General features: G+C 41.9%; 1 protein-coding gene across 1 annotated transcript; it reads right to left on the reverse strand.

The window, feature by feature from the left end:
- Positions 1–2,994: 2,994 nt before the first annotated feature.
- On the reverse strand, positions 2,995–18,335 carry LOC117249484 (OX-2 membrane glycoprotein). Its single transcript, XM_033615167.2, has 7 exons — positions 18,130–18,335; positions 17,441–17,554; positions 17,025–17,345; positions 14,582–14,911; positions 8,149–8,433; positions 6,684–6,785; positions 2,995–4,810 (listed from the first exon to the last, which is right to left on the reverse strand). Exons 2-7 carry the CDS (start codon positions 17,520–17,522, stop codon positions 4,803–4,805), a joined length of 1,128 nt encoding a protein of 375 aa, XP_033471058.1. The 5' UTR covers positions 17,523–17,554; positions 18,130–18,335; the 3' UTR covers positions 2,995–4,802.
- Positions 18,336–19,069: the final 734 nt, after the last annotated feature.

Genomic DNA, 19,069 nt, shown 5'->3' on the forward strand with positions numbered 1-19,069 from the left:
ATCCATTAACAGATGCTCACAGAAGGTCCTTTCACTGAGAAATGGCATGTGGAAAATGTCATGAAATGCTCCTGAATAATGTGACTTGGCATTTGCTGTGTATTTATTACAGTACAGGCCTACTCACTGGAATGCACACTCAGGAGAGGAAGGTGAAAAGGTGAAATATAGTCTCTTGCTGTAGTCCTGAGCGCTGTGTGAAATGACTCTGTGAACTTCTTTTCTGTCTCTGAGTGGAAATTTTTCATCTCAGCAACGGTGTCTGGTAGTTACAGCCCACACACAAGTCCTGCTCCTCTAGTCTCTCTGTCTCTTTCTCTCTCTTACACACACACACACACACGCACACATCCGTAATTGTGTTTTTTCTCTGGTGGACAAAGCCCCGGTTCAGGCAGCAGTGAGATGGAGAGCGTGGAGGCTTGTGCAAAGGCAGCGTTTGAGACAGGCCTGATTAGATCAAGCCTGAGGTCACTCTGAGAGTGTGTGGACTCTGCAGCAGTGTGACTTAGAAACCATCTGACAAGGTGCAGAGGAGTGCTGAATGCTTGTGATCTTACCCCAAAATCTCCCTAAAAAATACAGATTCTGTATCTGGAGGATTATTAAAAAGACGTAAAGATAAATCTGCTGGGCTTTTATGAGTCAGATGGAATGACAGCTTTAATTTTACCAAGTAAATATTCCTGAACATGAAGTTAAATGACATCCGTAGCTTTAACATTATATTTAGATTATCATGGTTTTGTGGTTTTGCTTACAGATACAGTAGATTTAACCTGCAACACCAAGCAACGGAATAATTTTTATAAATGTATCACTCGTGTTTAAGCAATCTTGTAATTTACAAAGCCACTGAGCCCCCGTTTCAACACCTCACCATAGCCTTACATGTACTAACACTTTTTTCCTCACACTCACCCAGCTGTAAAAGCCATGAGAAGCTCAGGGGAACGAATGGGGTTTAAGTGTTACATCAGAAGGAAACATATTTCAAACACTTTAACTGGAATTTCACATCTAACACATGCAGGCACACACATACCACGGAACAACACAAACAAACAAGCAGGTGTGATTTAAGTGAGTGTGTGGTCACAGTGTTTAGCACTGCAACCTTTTAAGATGGTAATCACGAGTACTACATGTGGTTTGCTACCAGCTTTCACAGCTGGGCTGGTAGTGTCTGTTTTCACCTTCTGAGTCAGCGTTCATGTCATCATGGCAAAAAGTGGTCCTGGAGACACGTATTTTAGCAGAAACTGTTAGAGAAGTGGTTTTGAGTTCTTTGTTGAGTGTTTAGATGTCTGTTTGTGGACAGATTTTTCAATGCGATAGTGTCACAACTGTGCAAGATGCAGTCACAAAACTTTACAAGTGTGTAGTTGAAGGCCAAATTTGAAGACGTGTGTGCGCTGAGTAAGGACACTGGAAGTAGGAGGGGTAGGAAGTAGGGAAGGGGTCATTGCCTTTTCGCTTTACGCCCCCCGACCACATTTGCTTCAAGTCATTGATCGCTGTTTTGCAACTGGCGTGATCAGTCTCAGCTTGAAATTGTACTCTATCAACACAGATGTCTGATAATAATATGGTTTTTATGCCTTCATACTGGTGATAGCCGTGGCCAGAGCTGGTTTTTGGGTTGTCTGTCCATCAGCCCATTGGTCCATCGGTTCAATGGCTCATCGGTCTATTCATATGTTGTATGTCCATCCCATTCTTGTGAGCTCAATATCTTTAGAACGCTTTGAGGGAACTTCTTCAAATTCAGCACAAACATCCATTTTGATTCAGTGATGCGCTCATTAGATTTCGCTGATCAAAGGTCAAGGTCACTGTGATCTTACATCCATCTCATTCTCATTAAAACGATATCTCAAGAAGGCTCCGAGGGAATTTCCTCAAATTTGGCACTAACATCCACTTGGACTCAAGGATGAACTGATTAGAATTTGGTGGTCAAAGGTCACTGTGACCTCACCAAACATGTTTTTGTTCATAACACAGGAATTCATACGCCAATTATGACAAAATTTGCTCCACAAGACCAGCTTACTCGGATTGGATAATTCCGCAGGACACTCCTCGGGTGCTGTTGCGTCGTACCAGTTGGCCGGCCAGCTCGCTCTTCTGTATGGTTGTTCAGAGTGAATGTGTATTTACATGGATAATTTGTGGTCTCCCTTTTGTCTTCAGAATGTCTTGCCTCTGGCGTCTGCCTCTCGGCATGCCTGCTCAGCTCAAAAGCCTCCCCAGCTCTCCCTCCAGGTACGGCTAATAGCGGCTGATAAGCCAATTCCACCAACCCCCAAGTGTGACGTCAGTGTTGACCCTGCCTTCCACCACCTGCCTAAACCACACCCACAAGACAGTCATTACACTACCATTAAAGCTATCATAGCATGATGTAGCGGTGACATTTCATATCCAAAAGGTCGGAGGTCAACCTCACTGTGGCCATGTCTCAACATCATAACTCAGGAACAGAAGGAGACATTTGGTTGGCAGCTTAATTGATGGCACTAATCTTAGGTGCCCACCTTGAAACTGTGCTGATGGATCTTCTGTGCTGCCGAAGGGAAAATGGGTGTGAAGCATTCATGTTTTCATAGACATAGGCTGTATACTGAAAGTGCAACTTAACCGATTTGTGGAGGCGTACAACCACAAGGGTGATAATAACCAGCTATATAATTTGGTAGCTAATTGAGTCTTTTAACCAACGCATTATAATAAATATTGAATACTACCCCAGAGTTTACGAAAACATCAAAAAAGAACTGAACAACTGCACAACATGTGTGTGTGTGTGTTTTGCTCTGTGAGGTCCACAATAATCCGTCTGGCTGAAGATGAAAAAGGCCCCCAAAAAATGAGCATCTGGCTGCAAGATTTGGCACATCACACATCAGAAAGGAATTTCATGTCTTTTTGAGAGGTACAAAGCTGAAAACAATAAAAGTGTGGTACTGCAAGAAAGATTCAGAAACGTACTTACTTTAATATCTTTATTATTCTATTTGTTGCATTCATTACATCAACTTTACATAGTTGGTCATAATGCAGTGTTTCATATTTTCTTCTTCTATTATCAGACTGTACTTTCTCTGTACAGGGTTGGATACTGTGGTGCACTTCAGTCTATTTTTGACAAACGTTATAAAGCCACATTTCAGAATTATCCTAAGTTAAGCTCTGAGCTCATAATCAAGGGTGCATGCGTATAGTTAAACTATACACAGAGGAATGCTGCCTAAACTCCTATTATTGGTGAGGAATGTGATCATATGCTTTGATATACAAGATTAAAGCTTAAGTTTTTAAATACCCACATGATGTATCCCAAAAGCCTCATAACATATTGTAGGCATTAAGGTGCCTCTTTGATCCAAATGAGCAAGCAGAGTTTGACTTTTTTTCCCCCATAAACACTCACAGTGCGGCACTTCTGGACATTTAATCATTATCAAACCACGAAGCCACCCACCACAGCCCAACCTGTACACTCATACTCACATCTTCATACACACGATCTCTCTCGACTCTACAATGTCGACAGGCAGCAAGACACGCATTCCTTTCAGGGGCACCAAAAAGGTTTCCTCTGGGAATCAATTCAAGCTATCTGACCGTGGAATTTAACCTCTAAGAAATATGCGCACACACACACACACACACACACACACACACACACACACACTACACAAACAGACTTTGAACACATGTAGAAAAGTTTGCAATAGATATTACATAAACAACACATAATTATGCAGCTGTCTTAGTTGAACAAATGAAGGACGTGCCTGACCCCACCCAGCTTGGACAATACACAGAAGTGATGGAGGCCTTCGGCTGAGGTACGAGAAGTAAAACCTTGAGTTTCAGTTAGCTAATGTTACTGAAAGAAAAAGGCTGGCCATGGTCTGTATTTTTCATATTGTCAAAAAGTGTTAGCTCACCTCTACAATACTGGCTTGGCTGGAGAATTAGGACAGGGATCTTTAAAAACAGCACGTGAATTTATTTCAGCTTGTGGCCAAATAAACAGCTTGGCACTGTCCTTTTTAGCAAATGTTATTTAAAAAGTGCATTTTTTGGGGACTATTTTCAGCTGCGGATTAATATGCAATAAATTACAGTGCCCATGTTCAGGTCACTGCTGCATTATGTGGCTTATTGATGTGTTTTTAGACATCAATGCAGGGGTATGCTGTATCAGACTTTGGCCTGCTAAAGACAGTTGCTGTTAATAGAATCAATTCATTGTTGGTTTTAGTGTTTTCATGAGATTGGTTGAATAAGAAAAAATATATCACCAGACTTTATCCTTAAAGGATCGGGCAAAAGACAGAGACAAACAGAGGGAAATATTTTCAGGTTATGCAATATGTTGCAACAGCAGAATCACTGTGCTTTAATTTACCATACAGTGACTCCGCTGCGTGCTGTGGAGAGTGTGTCCATCGACTCAATCAATTACAGAGCCAGAGAGGAAAGATATAAAAAAAAAAGATCCGCTCAACATTTCCTCATTGACGTTATGTGAGGATAGCCTGGAGATTATATAAGAGTCAGGCAGGAGAGCAGAGATGAATGTCGCTGTACAGTTGGCGTTCATAAATAGGATTGTATATGACATCCTATCGATGTGTGTCAGAATATCTTCCCTTTGTACCAAGGTGATAACAAGGATGATGGTGATGACGACGACGATGATGATGATGATGCAGGGAAACTATTCTTCAAGGTTGGCTCTGAGAAGCACTGCATCTTGTTTTCAGCCTTTGTTCTGATCTGAGAGATTAATCAGCTGGAAAGAAATGTATGAGTGATGACACAGAATGGAACATTTTGCATTAAAATGTGATTTCAAATGTGACTTAGTGCAGCTATGATACAACTATATGATACACATTGCACTGCTAGCTCTACCACACAAATCCATGGTTGGTTTTCTTCATGCACAGACAGAAATCATCGATTGGACATGTGAATAAAGTGCAGCTGGAGTGCAGGTAGCGAAGAAATAAAGGTGAAAAGGCTGTAATGTTCTCATGGATGTGGATGACATAAGCATGACCTCATGCCACTTACCTCCTGAGCCCCTTTCTCGACAGTAGGAGGATCGCATTAAGAGGCTCATTTCATTTGTTTAGATAAGAGAGTAAGTTTCTGAAAATCAAACTATAATTGTTGTTCATTCAATATTTCTATTTTCAATAAGCCCTGGTAGTTTGCTGGCACAACAGAAAAGGGTCCACGAGAGAGTCAAGGGACCGCTCAGACCACTCATGTCTGTAATATCAGCAGGACAGAGAGGACTGAATGCTGTAGATGTTCTTACCATAAAGAGATTACAACAAGGAGGTTAAATAAATGACTTTAGAAGAGAGTATTTAAGTTTTATGGATATAGATGAAGCCAAATTATAATGACAAAAGTACCCTGTGGTTTGTTCATGGGACGAAGTAAATGTTTCACTTTGATAAAATCACGAGGGTTTCAATTTCTTACAGCAACAACCAAGTCTCTCTTGAGAAAGAAACCCTGTGTCTGAATGAGACCACCAGTTTAAATAAAGGTTCAATAAAAATAAACAAGTGCTGCAGTGGTTGGGGATTTGTCTTAGAATATGCTAAACAAACCCCAGAGTCACGCTTCATTATTTCATAAAGACGGATGAAAGAAATCCTTAATGCAGTGAGTTACAGAGGAAAGTGGAACAGAGGCTAGCCCGTCAGTGTTGCAGCACAACCCAAAGGCCCACTGTTCCTTTTCATTGTCTCTGCAGACACCCGGGCAGTTTGCCAAAACCCACAACTGGGAGGGAGCCTCGAAAAACAAATTTTATTGACCTTCGAATGACTTCTTGAGGGAATGACGTTAGCAGGGTTGCAAATGTGTAGAAACTTCCCCAAATAAGCCAAGAGAATAACGTCAGCTTCAGAAAAGGTACATTAACATCATTACAAAAAAAATTGATTTCTATTCCCAATGTAATCTGATCACAATTATCCTTAAAGTGAAATAAATTCATTTTCCAAGTTGTAACCCTGTAACAATGTTTACTTATCTCTTGTTTAAGGTCAAATACATGTAAAATATATATATTTTGTTGTCTTATATTTCTCTATTTTTCTCCTGCTATAAAAGATTTAAGTGTTTTTGATAATTCATCTGGAGCACTGGGTATTATATATACAAGTTAACCCCACCCATCACCAAAAAAGACAATTGGGTGGTGGTAGCAAGTAAAAATGATAGCAGATGTTATGTTTTTGGATATCAAATGGCCAAAACATGGTATAAATTTACAAAGGGGTGTAATTTGAGGTTTGAATTTATTAATTTCGCCATCGTTTTTTTTTTTTTTTTCAATTTATTTGATTAGGACAGTGCACATTAATCAACATTTTAGCAAAAAGCATCAATATAAATATGCCGGAGTTAACACAGTTGCTAAATTTCATCTGCTGTCCTATGGCAGGTATCATAAAAAACATACAGACAATACAGGGAGTGTGTTGGTGAAGGCCAAACAACACAGACTGTCATTGACAGACTGAAGAATTTTTGTCCCCACTGTCTTCTGCACATCTGTATCTAAATGACCTGGTGTATAAACAACAAGTATGACACTTAATTCTTGACATAAACCTTGACACTGACAAACATGATCTCACCTTCTTTGCGCAGGAAACACTTCCACAGGCAGAAGCAGAGGGACATGACCAACAGGGCAGCCACTGTGGTGACTGAGATCAGGATGGTGAGAGCCGTCCCAACTAGGAGGGAGAAATCCAGAGAAGTGATCAGCTGTTTAATTATCTGCCACATAAACTACAGCATGTAAATCCTGGCCACATTAAATATAATGATACGTGTCGGTATGTGTGTCTGAGTACTGTAAGGCCTGTGCCAGTCTAAACACTGCTTCCCTTTTATGGACCATCACAAATGAGATTTGAGATTTAATCTACAGTGTTACTTACTGATCACTGTAATTGTAGACTCCTGACCCATGAAATGAAGGTCAGCCACAGGTTATCAGCAAACTAACGTCACAACAGTCACACATGTTATGAGCACATTTACCTATACTGTCCAACACAGACTGCATAAAAACTAATACTGATTTTTGTTTTAGTTAAATATAACGTATTTTACAAATGTTGTACAGAAAAAAATTGTTGCAACATAAGAGTAGTCAAAGAACTTCTACCTTCCCTTTATATTCAAAAGGGAGAAGTCAGACACTCTTCTAATAATCAAATAATTTCAGTCTAACACAGCAACATTTGTTTTAGCAGAGATCTTAATCAGGCATCGTCAAATAACTTTTGGAAGGTTTTTCCCTCCATTCTCAAAGAAAATCTTGACCACACAAGCACTGCTAGAAAAGCAAATCCTGTCTAAATGAAATCACAATGACACAAGTGAAGCACTGTCAAGAGCATGCCAAACTAACAGGCGGTGATATAACCCTAACCCTAAAGCCAGGCAAAGAAGAAGAAGAAAAAAAAAGAAGATGTTGGCCAATCAGAAGCCTGGAAAAAAAAGCTATCGACAGAGAGCTACCTGGAGCAGTGACCTCTGTAGCTCTTTCAGATGCTAATGTTGCTCAGTATAGTGGTAGTGTGACTCTGCATTTATCTGTAAACATATAAAAAGTCCTGTTGGCAAGGTAGAGCCAACACTATTTTGGTTGTGTCTGCCATTGCATGACATGTCGCCTTATTTGTGACGCCTCACAAAGGTGATAGCGAGGCACACTCTAATGTCTCAATCCAAAAGATGCATTTACCCTGTCTACACGTTAAGACTGAAAACAGAGTTTCTGAAAGTCTTCACCCCAGTGACCTAAAGCGCAGTCTGTGTGTGGACGAAAGGCCAAAATGCATAGAAAAAGCTACATTTTAAAATATACCCGTGTAGTGTGGGCAAGGCCATGGACATGTGCATCACTCAGGCAGTTTGCATGATTGCATGAATGGACCAAGCACTCTATGTACATTAGTGTACACTCTACATTTGTGTCCATAGTCCAAGTACTTCTGGAGTGTACCAAGAAAAATAAAGACACAGTGCTATCAAAAATGCTGAGGTGAAACATATCATTGAAGCAAAGGTTCTTTGACACCAACTCACTTTTAGTGTTCATGGATACAGCAATCGGTGACTCGAGCCCTTTGTGGTGCACCAAGCATTTGATGGACACGTCTTTCAGCAGCCCTGATTGGACGGTTAGCGTACTGATGACATGAGTGGTCCCGTCGCTCTGTAGGATCTGTGTCGTCACAGGAGGGCCCATGGTGCGGTTATCCCTCTCCACGTTCCACACTATCTCTGCTGGTGGTCGTGACACTGAGGTGCAGTTGGCTTCAATCACACCTGGAGAGGTTGTCTTGTAGCTCACCTGTGGTTTGGGCAGCACTGGGAGAAATAAACAGGCATCACAACACACAGTTACACACAAACAGCAAGCTCATACTGTAATAGATGTATAGAGCACATATGACAGACTCACTGTTATGCACTGTGCCATGGTATAAAAGGATAACTAACCTGGACCCTATATTCCCATGTTTTTGTGTCTACGTGACCAATGGGAACAACCATTTTTGAAATGTGTTGGTTGAAATTGGGTTTAAGTGTCTGAAAACATTATGGAAAGGATCCCTACAGAGATAGACCTTTTTGTCAAAGCGTAGAATCCTTTTTTTTTTTTTACCAGAAACAGCCAGATATCGCTATTGCCAAACCCACCACATTTCTTTTAAATAAACATCCATTTTAACATGTATAGAGCCAGCACATTTTCACATCTAACTCTGTGAATTAAAGATTTATTTCAACCAAACCAGAGCTGGTGATTGTTGGAACAGCGGAAAAATGAACCAACACAGTTTTTGTGAGTTTTATTTTGTTTCTGGTAACTTACTTACAATACTAAGTGATATTAAAGTTCATTACTCCACTTGTTCAAGTAAAGCTGTTATGCACAACACGTTCTCATTCACTCACTCCATCCATCCATCCATCCATCCATTTTCATCCCCTTTTCCAGGGCTGGGTCGTGGGGGCAGCAGGCCAAGCAAAGCACCCCAGACATCCCTCTCCCCAGCAATGCTTTCTAGTTCCTCCTGGGGGACCCCAAGGCATTCCCAGGCCAGATGAGACATGTAATCCCTCCAGTGTGTCCTGGGTATGCCTCCTGCCAGTTGAACATGCCCAGAACACCTCCAAGAAGAGCAGCCCGGTAGGCATACTGATCAGATGCCCGAACCACCTCAACTGACCTCTTTCAAGGCGATGAAGCAGTGGCTCTACTTTGCGTTCTCTCCAGATGTCCGAGCTCCTTACCCTATCTCTAAGGCTGAGCCCAGCCACCCCACAGAGGAAACTCATTTCAGCTGCTTGTATCCGCAATCTCCTTCTTTCGGTCACTACTCAGAGCTCATGACCATAGGTGAGGGTTGGGACATAAATGGACCAGTAAAACAAAAGCTTTGCCTTACGGCTCAACTCCCTCTTCACCACAACGGTCCGGCGCAACACCTGCATCACTGCAGATGGTGCACCAAACCACAAATCCATCTCACGCTCCATTCTACCCTCACTTGTGAACAAGACCTCGAGATACTTGAACTCCCCCGCTTAAGCCACTAACTCTCTTCCAACCCGGAGGAGGTAATCCACCGGTTTCCGATAGAAAACAATGACCGCTGGACCAATGCTGGACCAGTGCTGGACCAGTGCTGGACCAATTTAAAAGTCTGTTGTTCCCATCAGTCACTTAGACACAAAAATATGGGAAAATAGGGTCTGGGTTGAAAAATACCGAAGTTACCCTTAAATGTATTCTTCCCTATTTCTTTTGTGCTGGTGTGTATAAAGCACACAAACCAGAACACTCTGGAAATGTTATCACATAATGATCAAACACTAAGGTGGTCTGGCATATGAAACATGCTATTCTAATGCAAAACCTGGCCACAATTCACATTGTAGTTTAGTTTGTATTTATACATCTTCAAACTGTCTTTGGGTAAATTGCTGAGATGATACCTGGGGAAAACCTTGAAGCCTTTGGATCAAGTAAGGTATGTGAATTCCTGCTCTCTTAAGATCCATAAGTAAATCTCTGGCTGTTTTCAATTCTCTGTTCTCGGGGCTCAGCGAGGAATGTGATGCACTGGAACTGAGAACATTTGTGTTGGCAAGAACATGTTCAGCCACAGATATTTAGCCCTCATAGTTTCTGCATCTTCTCAGAGTTCTAGGTGGTGAACTTCACCCACCATCGGTCTGGATCGTATCAGATTTTGGGGTGGGTTAAACCACAACAGGGAATAAATCTTTATAACAATCCAAACCACGACGACCTGTGAGAGAAAACAGAGCAGTTTTTCCTCACTGTGTTTCTCACTACAAAACTCTGTAAGGCCAAAGGGAGCTGTGGCTGCAGGTGATTAGTTTATCGGTGTCACTAGGAGTGATCACTATCCTTTTACACTGTCATATGGACACATTGCTTCTTTTTTAAGAATGTAGATTTAAACTACTTTACATAAAGTGCGAAAAAAAGCCATCACTTTGTGTGACTAAACTGTCTGATGCTCTTTCTCTCTGTCAGTATTAGCTCGCTCTACCTGGACTGTTCACTGATCAGCATGCAGCAAGGTCATGATCCATCCTTCTTGGCCCAGATCACGGTGGCCCTCAATAGAGAAGGACATTAACTTGTAACGATGGCACTACTAATGCCGTTTCTTTCTCGTATCGGATTACGTTTGTGGATATTACTGTGTGCACACATCAAAAAAATTGAGTCTGAACTCTGGTTGGAATGGGGAGACCAAATGTTAGGACCTATGAAAGAATGCTGGCAACAGAAATTGATTATTGTTATTCATGTGCAGTGCAGATGTACTGCAAGACTTATGTTTGCAATTACTGAATGAATTGTTTTTGTGCAAAATAGTCTGTAAGGTAACACCACTGCATCTCCTGCTTTTACAAAAAGGATCTGTATTCTTCTGCCACCACTGACATCTAATGTCGTGATGTTGTCCTATGTAACAATGTGATCTCATGTCTACTCGTCATATTTTGAGGTTTGGGCAGAAGAAGATAAAGATATACTTTTTCACACAAACACATGCACAAACAGGATCTATACATGCATCAAATGGAGAGCTGTCAGAGTGAGGGGGCTGCTCATGGACAAGTGCCCTGAGCAGTTGGGGGGTTTGATGCAATGCCCAGAAAGTGAACTGGCACCTCTTCCGCTACCAATCCACCCTCTATATTTGGTCGAGACAGAGACTTGGACTGGCGACCCTCTGGTTACCAACCCAAGTCCCTATGGGCTGAGCTACTGCTGCCCACAGAAGTTACTAAAATACCACCAGGGGCAGCATTTCACATTGTATTTTGATGCAGAAGAGGTTTGTGGATAGATTGAGGCAACAAAACTACTTGGTTATGGTTAGCAAAAGATTGAGGATGTTGCTAAAAAACACCCATCTTTGAGTGGCACAAATATGGTGGCAACAAGGGGTTAGCAGTTAAATTTAGACAACAAAACTACTTAGTTATGGTTTGGACTAGATTGTGGATGTCACAGTAAAAACACCCAGCTTTGAGTAGCACAAACTCCACAACCGATGTTGTCTGAGCACCAGCCTCCTGGGTCAAAGCCTGCTTGTTGGACCCATCCACCTGCCCTCCTACCTACTCCCACCCACCATAAGCAAACTTCAACGCTCTTTAAACTATGTTGATTGCTCTGGGTGTTGGAGGAAAGTCTCACACAGATGCTAAACAATGACACTGCCAAAGCGACATGTTTTGGCGCCCTGGGACTGGGACCAGGCTGCATGTATGTTTAAAACCACAGGCATTTATGGTGTGATTACTTCAACTTGCATTATAGTTCAGTTTAGGGTTACTCATTTTGACCACTTCTCTCCTATTGTTCCTGCAAGTTATGTTTTTTAACATGCTAAAGGGGTAGGACTAGATAAGTTTTATTAACTTCATGCTACATCCTTTCGAACATGGAATGGCTATTTATGTTGTTATAGAGTTGTCACATCAACTTGTTTTTTGGGGGTTTTTTTTGCCTAAACTTTATTTTTTTATTGTGTTTGTTTGTTTTTAACCTGTTCAAATAAATAAAATAAATGAAAATGAAAAAAATGAAACCCACTATTTAGAAAGCTAATGAAATTTTGCAGCTTTCCTAAACAATTTTACATGATTTTGAACATGTGATTTTTACGACTTATTCAGGTTGTAATTTATTGTAAGATCATGTGCATTTGTGTGCTTTAGCTATCACTGTTTGTGGGCAGCATGTCTGAGAAGGGGAGTAAAGGAGGGGGCATCACATCATCCAGGGTGGGTGAGGGTGAAAGACTGCTGGCAGCAGCACACAGCAAGAAAAAAAAACGTTAATGCTGATTGTTCGTCACTATTAGAAACACCTACTGTACTGTACAGTTCAGTTTCAAACAAAAGCACATCTGTTTGTTGAGATAACTGTGAGGGAAAGGGAGCGAGAGAAACTGAGCAAAGGGAGAAAGACAAAGACAAAGCACAGAGGGAATCACTGTCCGCTGCGAACACTGACACAGTCATGCATCAGGACCTCGCTCCCTGCCTCCATCATTCTTTCGAATGGTCCATTCTTCACATGGACACACACTGTTCTGTGTTTGTGTGTCAGCCAACAGCTTAGTCTTGCTATATCATGAAAACATTCAGCAGCAACAATCGGGAAGAAAAGATCAACATTCCTGTCTAAATCCCAGGGGTGTCTTTCCTGCAGACTCAAATCCAAGTTGAGTTTCTCTGCACTCGCACGCATGTCAGACTGCTTGGTTTTCCCCTCAAGAACCCCAGCACGTAAATCTACTGTAGGACATATCCTCACACTACTACAGGCTTGCAAAAATGTGAGCAACCTGAGCAACTTGTGCCTACTGATGAGTGTCTGTGGGAACAACAATTTTTACTGCATTGATCCAGCGATGGAAATGTCAGTTAGTCTGTCAGTCCAACACTTCAGTCAAGTGGAAGACGTGTCAATTTGATGGACTGCCGTGAAATCTGGAGCACAATTTAATAGCCTTACCATCTGCGCTTTAGCCAGTGGTTTCTGATGTGGATGGTGCGTCATAGTCTCTTGCTTGAAAAATTACAAAACGACCCATTGTGGCTGACAAGAATGTCCGTATACATGACATACCAGTAATAATACAACTAGGTGGCCAATATCTGAAAAAAAAGGTGCTCACATGTAACAGTTAACCTATCATTAATGTATTGTACCATAAACTTAACAGGTTTTAGGAATAAGCCAATTCATTTTTTGCTAATTTGGATTCATGTTCATGTGTATTTACCGTAACATTTAGGACCTCCAAGGAGTCATGGACCCTGTGTTAAAGAGCCAGGCACAAGACTGTTTCTTTGCTGAGCCATGATAGAGGAATGCGTCCCGGTAAGTTGCTACATGTAACTGCCAGGACAACTTTATTTGGAGAAAGGCACACATTACCTTCAACTGATCTTGGGATTTTGTGTAATTTCGTTTACGTAGAGCCAGAATAACTGCTCCCGCTTTGTCCAGTTGGGATGCTAAGCTACGCTAACCGGCTGCTGGTGGTAGCCTCGTATTTAATGCATAGACACGAGAGCGGTGTCACTTTTTTTAACTCTCAGCAAGAAAGTGAAAAAGCCTATTTTCCAAGATGTAGACCTACTCTTTTAAGAAAGCATATTTGCACCAAACAACACCAATCATTTCACAGCCTTATGGCCCCCCTCATTCCTACATTGCATGATGCTACAGTGAAGAAAAATGTCACGAACAGCGTCAACCCAACCCAATCACTAAATGTCCGCTATATTGTGCATAACCTGCTCTACCCAGGTGGAGCTCAAGTTTCCCCACACATTGCCACTTTGTCAGTGATTTTGGTGTCAGACACCGGTGCAAAAAGGTACCTTTTGCAGTGGTATAATACGCTGCCAGGCAGTCAGTAATGCCACAAACAGCATCAGTAACATGAAGGTAGGAGGGGAGGTGGATAGGACCAACAAACGCCAGACTTTCCCCAGGGACCAGGCTGTTCGCTTCCCATGTGAATGTTGAGAAAATCCATGATGTTTTCTCTGAACCTAACCACTTGCTTTTTTTGCGCAAAGAAAACAATTATTAAAAAAAGAGGTGTTTCACCTATGTTTAAAGTGTATTTTGAAAAAGACTGTCTACATCTTTTGAAAAGAAATTGTAATTTCCTATGAAAACAGAAGTGTACTTTGAAAAGACACAATGCATGTAACAAGTGTAAATTGATATGCCGTCCTGGAACGTCAACAATAGATGCAGAAGGGTATCTAGCGCATCATATTTAGACTTGAAAGTCCACTGACAAAGTGGCAATATTTGACGAGTTGAGATGACAACACATTGGTTTCTCTCACCTGTTTTGTTTGTGTGTGCCATATTTTCATAAAGTGTAATTTAGAATAATCAGCCATAATGGCAGGCTGGGATAAAAAAGTTTACCATAGGTGGCGAGGCAAACCGTGGAGCTCTTCGGCCCATTGGGATGTGTGTTGTACAGGCAAGTGTAGCAGCCCTCGTCCGGGATATTGACAGGCTGGATGGTGAGCTGACTGTCAGACAGGGAGGCACTCAGCCAGATTCTCCCCTGGAACTGAGGCTCTATCATGGGGTCGCTCCGCTTTGCAAAAGAAGCCACCTCTGTGGACACCCCTTGTGCAGAAGTGTGTGTCCATATGATCTGCTCCACCTTTTCGGGCAGACCGTAGGAGCATGACAGGGAGATCTTCTTGCCACTCACTGCTGTCTTGTTTCTATCAGCGGTGATTTGCGCTGTGTGTAAAAAGAGACCAACATCCAGTGGGAGAAGGATGGATGAGGGGAACAGAAAAGGGAGACAGAGGGTAAAAACAGGACATTGTTAATTTTCAGAAATATGAGGCACCCAAACAGAAACCAGTCACTGGAATCTGCAACAGCTGTTTCTGCTTAGAAAAATGAGCCCTCCTTCTCTCACTGCTCCACAGCTCTTTATTAACATGACTGGCTGAGCCTCAGCAGGCTCATCAACTTGTGTTCAGAGGTTATGGGCGGTTAGGGACATCTGTATTCACATATTTTCTCAGTAAATCCCCACAGCAGATTGATATTGAGGTTGTAGGGAGGAGTAACTGTTCCCGGAGTCTACCGGGGAATTGGTTTTGTTTAATTTTAAAGGGTGGGTGCAAAGGGCAGGCATGAGAAATCAGTTATGCCACATTCATGTAATATGGTTTAAAATGTAATTACGAGCAGCAGAAAGGGAAATCTGTTCTGTGTCAGCCTTCAACTTGTGATTAACACTGACACTGATGGTATCTTTCTTATCTTCCTATCTTTAATACTAATACAATTGATTCGGCTAATTTAAAAGGAGTGTTATTCTTCACTTATACTGGTAGCTACTGTATATAAGACAGTTACTCAAAGAAATATGTCAAATTCAGACAGAAAAACAGATTAATATGAATGATTGATGCTGCATATAACATAGGAAAGATCTGATTCAGTGTCCTAAATGTGAGCTACACAGTTTGTTTCTAAGGGTGAGATTTCTTTTCCTTTACTGAGTCATCATGGTGGACACCTCTCCCACCTGCTTCATGACCTTCATAACTGTGTCACAATAGTAAAGCCACATCCTGGCTTGTATCACGGGCTGAAATAAACCCCTCATGTTTCATCTACATCCTTCCTGTCAGGGTTGAATATATGTCAAGCCTTGTTTACACCTGGTATTAATGGTGTCATTGGACAGCTCAAGTGTGAATGCACCCAGTGTGTCTTTAAGATCTGATCGCTCAGCAGTGTGAACACTCATGTTTCCTGGGCCACATTGACTTAGATCAGCAAACTTTCATTTGCTGCCGTTACACAGGTAAAAAGGACTGTTCCTGGAGCCGCTCTCATCTCGGTGAATGGTCAGTGCAACATCTGCTTGGTAAGCACAAGCTGACACAGCAACAAAATGTCCCAGCAAACTCACAGCGACACCGAAACAACTCTACTCCTGCAAACTGTCACCTCAAAGCAAATGAATAAATTAGTGTTTAAGTGTGCCTATAGCATGACCAATGTCCTGGCAGTTAAACATGCATTTGGTCTTCCATCCATTTTCATCCACTTATCTGGGGCCAGGTCACGGGGGCAGCAGGCCAAACAAAGCACCCCAGACGTCCCTCTCCAGCAACGCTTTCCAGCTCCTCCTGAGGTACCCCAAGGCGTTCCCAGGCCAGATGAGATATGTAATCCCACCAGCGTGTTCTGGGTCTGCCCCGCGGCCTTCTACCAGTGGGACGCGCCCAGAACACCTTTAACGGGAGGCACCCAGGAGGCATCCTGATCAGATGCCCAAACCACCTCAACTGACCCTTTTCAACGTGAAGGAGCAGTGGCTCTACTCCGAGCTCCAGATGTCTGAGCTCCTTACCCTATCTCTAAGGCTGAGCCCAGCCACCCCACGGAGGAGACTAATTTCGGCCGCATGTGAAATGGCATATTTGGACTCTGAGCACCTTGCCCAGTATGGGGACACTGGGCACCCCCCCTGGAGCCAGACCTGCAGGGGGAGCTCACCAGCGAGTGTCTGGTGGCCGGACCTTGGCGCCTTGGTGACTGGTTGGGCTCAATAAAAGCACAAACTAAATTCCTAACATCTAAATAGATCGGTTCTCTTACTTGTGCTTAAAACATGAAAACTCAAATTATTGGGCTGTAGAACAGAGATACAACATCTTTGTTGAAGATTTTTTGGGAATTTTATGTCTTTGTTGGAGCCAACAGTTGAAACATAATAAAATGAGGGGACAACATCTGTTAAAACTGTATCTGTACACCACACTGCATGAAGTTGAACTAACTTCCTTCTTCATAAAATCAAATCTGTGTCATTAAAGGCCGTACTCACAGGTCACAGTGAGGCACGTCTGTCCCTGCTTTGAACCAGAAGGATGCATGTCAAAGATGCAGGTGTAGCAGCCTTCATCACGGAAGCCCACCCTGCGGATAGTGATAGCTGAGGTGTCTTTCGGGGAGGGGGCGAGCTCCACATACTGCTGCCCGCTCACACTGTCTCTGTTGCCGGGCTGGTAGGTCAGCAGGGTCTGATTCTGGACATCCAGCCAACGCACCTCCCTCAGAGTTTCACCTCGGTCCCTTGAAACAGTGCAAGTCAAAGTGAAGGGCTTCTCCACGGGAGCCTCCTGACGTTCTGGTGCTGTTACCCTGCCTGAAACATCCACCAATATTAAAAAATAAGCATTATAATGTGGTGTGACATGAGTTTTCAAAGTCTTCCAAATCTCTCTAGCATGGCAGACTCACCCTGTAGTGTTCCCACCATCAGTAGGAGTAAACACACCTGCAGACCTTTCCTACAGGAGGCCTGGGTCATCATCATCTTCATCGCTCATTTAACAGGGAGGAGGAAGAGTGGCACTGAGACATTTTACGAGATATCATAGTCAGCCCAACATGAACCCAAACCCTCCTATAATTTAAACAGCTGTTGATCCAACAGTGATACAGTGCCTATTGAGTCAATTCGACTCCTGTGGTCACTGTGCTGTCAAACACATTTAACTGCATACAAACGTCCAGAAAACAGTTCAGTGAGATGCCATGCAAAAATATATCCTCAAGTGCTCCATAACACATACATATATATCAATATATAAAGATTTTCATAAGAGAAACAGATCAGAAATAAGTTATCAAGAAGTATAAGAGCTATCAGAGCTCTTCAAACATTTAAACTTCATTTTCTTGCCACATCTCTGACTAAACCGAATCTATGGGACATTTAAGTCAAACACAATGACTTACAAATAACTTAAATCATAAATTCAAACCCATTCTAGACGAATATACAGCAACTTTATGAAGCAAATAAAAGTTCAACATTTTGTTTTATTTAATTAGACAACCTGTAGTTAATCAAGAGATCTGAGAATTGAATTATCTGATATACATTCTATTCCCTGGGTCATAAATTATGAGACTGAGACACTCACCTCTACTTGTCCTAATGCAAAAGGTAAAAGCCAACAGTTGAAGATGTTCTACCTCTGACACATCCTGCCCGTCCTTATGAGCCAGCAGTCTTTTGAAACATCACTCCAGACCGAGCGAGAAACTATTTTTACTCCTCCGTGTGTTTTCTATTCTGCGCAGCAGCTGCACAATGAACACCAGCCGGCGGCAGCTCCAAACCAAACTTCACTTCCAGAGGATGCACTGGAGTTCTGACTGCAGGAGAAGCCACATCGCGGCTCAGTTGTTGCCAAACAGCGCTATCTAGTGTCACTTTGTGTACATTGCTCTGAGGGACAGGTGGAAGTTTTTTGAATCCAGGATTCCTGTTTCTATAGCCTATAAGTTGCCTAGAAGTAGGACTAATTGTTTTGTTAATTTGGTTTCCTTTGTGGCTAAATGTACTGAGGCCAAATTTGGACTCATGTTGCAGTAAGTGGTGAAAGAAATAGTTCATTAGACGTGCTAAGGCCTGCAACTTAATCAACTTTATCTTTGTTGTCCAGAGGAAGAAATCCAGACAGGGACATCAGTCCCTAGAAGATGAATAGGCAATACAAAACTGTATTATATGTGAAATACATACATAAATAAAATCTTATTGTAGTAGCAGTAATGTAAAATTAAACAAGTATTTGCAGAAAGCATATATATTTGGGTGTCAGAAAAGTAGGCTACTAGTTGTGAAGAAAAGATAGTAATGTTAATAATGATAAAAATGAAATAAATAGATTAATTAATAAATTAAACAAAATAAATTACAGAACAAAATAAACTATTACAACTTTGGACGGAGACTGAGAAAATAAGTTTTCAGGGCTTTCTTCCTCTTCTTCTTCTTCTTCTTCTTCTTCTTCTTCTTCTTCTTTTTCTTCTTCTTCGTCTTCTTTTCAAAGCACTCATGGACATCTTACAAGACAA

The sequence above is a fragment of the Epinephelus lanceolatus genome, chromosome 14 (assembly GCF_041903045.1).
Source record: "Epinephelus lanceolatus isolate andai-2023 chromosome 14, ASM4190304v1, whole genome shotgun sequence".
NCBI lineage: Eukaryota > Metazoa > Chordata > Actinopteri > Perciformes > Serranidae > Epinephelus > Epinephelus lanceolatus.

What these genes read in the sequence shown, in the direction of transcription:
- LOC117249484 (XM_033615167.2), bottom strand. Translation starts at nt 17,522, where the DNA reads ATGAAGATGATGATGACCCAGGCCTCCTGTAGGAAAGGTCTGCAGGTG. An exon ending in GGTTTGCCTCGCCACCTATG is followed by an intron (nt 8,434 to 14,581) that starts GTAAACTTTTTT and finishes TATTTCTCCCAG; the next exon opens with TGCTGCCCAAACCACAGGTG. An exon ending in TGTATCCATGAACACTAAAA is followed by an intron (nt 6,786 to 8,148) that starts GTGAGTTGGTGT and finishes TCTCCCTCCTAG; the next exon opens with TTGGGACGGCTCTCACCATC.